Consider the following 2,967-nt stretch of genomic DNA (forward strand, 5'->3'; position numbering starts at 1 on the left):
AGCATGTACCTTCCAGTTTAGGTCCTAAGAGTGCAAATACAATTGCCTTGTCAGGGACAATGTGCCATCAATATGTAACATGTAATATGTGACCTGAAATGCGTCAGGTCATACACTGTCCTTTTTTGTGTGTATTTGTAACTTTGAACATTTTATGAGGCTTTATTTGGGCCCCTACTAGGTTTTTATATGGCTTTGTTATAAACACTCTTTTGTACACTTACTTATGTTTTTAACTTTTGGCCCTCAATAAGTTTTCTATATTTCCTTTGGAAGTCAAAGCAATGGTATTCCCAGTAGTAATGTATGGCTGCGAGAGCTGAACCATAAGGAAGGCCGAGCGCCAAAGAATAGATGTTTTCGAACTATGGTGCTGGAGGAGACTCTTGAGAGTCCCTTGGACTGCAAGGAGATCAAATCAGTCAATCCTAAAGGAAATCAACCCTGACTGTTCCCTGGAAGGCTGGATACTGAAACTGAAGCTCAAATCCTTTGGCCACCAAATGGGAAGGTCGCACTCACTGGAGAAGACCCTGATGCTGGGAAAGACTGAAGGTAAAAGGAGAAGGGGACGGTGAAGGATGAGATGGTTGGACAGTGTTATCGACACAATGAGCATGGAGTTGGACAAGCTCCGGAGGGCAGTGGAGAACAGGGGGGCCTGGTATGATGTGGTCCATGGGGTCGCGAAGAATTGGACTCAACTGTGCGACTGAACAACAACACTATAATAAAGCATAGCAGTTGAATTTAAAAAAATTGCTTCAGAGCACAGGTTTCCACCAAGCATTTGGAGCCCTCCTGCCCAAGAGAGCTTTCCATTCAATTGGAGGACACTCTGAAGTTCATTCATTTGCATCTGAAGAACTGTCCTCCCTTGAAATAAATGGGAATCCCTGGGTGTGAAGGAGCTCCGCATATACTTTTGGTGTATTCAACAAGTTTTGGAAGATAGTCATAATTGGAGGCAGGCAATTTAATTTACCTTGGCCCAATTCCCATGTTAACAATACCTTTTCTACTCACCATTTCTTCAACACGATCGTCTTTTTCCACTGGTGCCGATCTAACACCTTCAAAGAAGAGATTCCAGAGTCATGGACAGAGAAAGCAAAATCAGCAAAGTGGAATCTTACAAGTTGAGACTGACATAACCATTCTAGGAATGGCAGAAGGACACGCCTCAAAAGCATTCTGAGGCATCTGCTTGCAAAGCAATGACTGGGTATTCAAGCCATTTTTTTAATCACAGTTAAAAGGCACTTTGGTCTTCAGCTTATCCTAAGGTTCCCAAACCTTTTTAATAATGACACCCAGCAATCCATTCCCCCCCCCCCACTTGCGGGTTCCAGTCCTTGCTCCAAAATCAAAATGGCCCCATGTGCGGCTTGCCTGCCAGCACTGGAAATACATATTTTGCAGAGTTCAGGGAGAAAATGTCACATGCGACTCCAGTTGCAATTCCCCCGTGCCCCCCCCTCCGGTCTCATTTAACGTTGGGTTCTGATGTTGTCTGCTTCACCTTTTATCCTTGCTACAGTTTCCATAAGTAAGTGGGAAGTGAGTTAAAAGAAAGAGGAAGCCCTGGAATAGAAAGCAGTGACGAAATAGTAGGCATTCAGCACGCAGTTCCTGGATCGTTTATTCAGGTTTTCTGTGATGCACACAAATCAATGAGGTGAGTGGCCTGATTTAATCAAGCAACGCAGAAGGACTTAATATTGGTGCCAGCATTCAGACCTACATTTTAAGCAGACACTGCAGATCCCTCTATCACCAATCTTGGGCTGATGTAAGCATGGATGGATGGATGGATGGATGGATGGATGGATGGATGGATGGATGGATGGATGCCTAGTCTCATCAGATCTTGGAAGCTAAACAAGCTCAGCCCTAGTTAGTATTTGGATGGGAGACCACCAAGGAAGTCCAGGGTTGCTACGCAGAGGCAGGCAATGGCAAATCACATCTGAACATCTCTTGCCTAGAAAACGCCACGGGGTCATCATGTCAGCTCTGACTTGACAGCACTTTACAAACAGACACACACATGTAAGTATCTGAAATATTTCTATGCTGTCTTTCCACCCAGTTCAGAGTCCCCAAGGCAATGAATCTTAAAACATTTCAAACATTAAAAAAACATTTAAAATACAAATATATATATATATAAAATATTTAAAACAACTAAATAAAACATATACAACACACATAAACACATAAAAACACACAAAAAGGAAACTCAGCTTTCTTTCCTTTTTCGAGTAAGTCTCTATACCCTTCCCTTGGGAAGATATAAGGGGAAGAAATATTTAAAAACATATCTAACAAAAACAAAGCTAGGAATTCAGAGAGCCTGCTGTGCCTATCATTACAATGGCCTATCGAAAATGGTATTCTAGTGCTGGTTTTTTTAAAAACTGCCCCATGGCTCAGGAGAGGGTGGGTAGCCACTTCTGGGGGAGTGGGTCAGAAAAACTGCAGAGACCCCTGCCATGTGGACACTCCGCTGCTCCTGCACTTTATCTGCAGCAGCACACACAACAGCAAAACCACAGAAACATGTACCCATGTGGAAGCAAGAAAGCACCAAAGAATCAAGCAGGCACCACAACATCCACAGGTGCCATGTTGGGGATCACCGCTTTGTATTGTCCTGAGCTCACCAGGAGCTCGTTAGGTGAGGTAAAAATGTAACAGTGAGCCACCTCTACAGCCTTCAGTCAATAAGCCTCTGTCTTGCCCATCTCCCAGCCACCCACCTCAGCTGTGAAAGAAGGCAAAGCACAGAAGCCTGGGCGACAATACCTCAAAGGCACGCAAGTCCTCTCACATATTCTTTTATGCATTTTCAGATCATTCCATCCGCAACCAGTATGAGTATATCACCACCTCTGAGCCCTTTATTATTCAGAACTAGTTACCTGATCTCCCCCCCCCCCCGGAAGAGTTGTCTGGTCCGGGAAC

At 44.1% G+C, this 2,967-nt stretch overlaps 1 protein-coding gene across 1 annotated transcript in view; it reads right to left on the reverse strand.

The window, feature by feature from the left end:
* CHGB (chromogranin B) overlaps positions 1 to 1,065 on the reverse strand; it is a 16,559-nt gene extending 15,494 nt beyond the window's left edge. The window contains exon 1 of the mRNA XM_015411466.1: positions 1,027 to 1,065. Within this exon, the coding sequence (XP_015266952.1) occupies positions 1,027 to 1,029 (3 nt within the window). The 5' untranslated portion in view covers positions 1,030 to 1,065. The remainder of the gene's footprint in view (positions 1 to 1,026) is intronic.
* Between the last annotated feature and the right edge of the window lie 1,902 nt (positions 1,066 to 2,967).

Source organism: Gekko japonicus, unplaced genomic scaffold, assembly GCF_001447785.1.
Source record: "Gekko japonicus isolate JY-2015 unplaced genomic scaffold, Gekko_japonicus_V1.1 scaffold4190, whole genome shotgun sequence".
NCBI classification, from domain to species: domain Eukaryota; kingdom Metazoa; phylum Chordata; class Lepidosauria; order Squamata; family Gekkonidae; genus Gekko; species Gekko japonicus.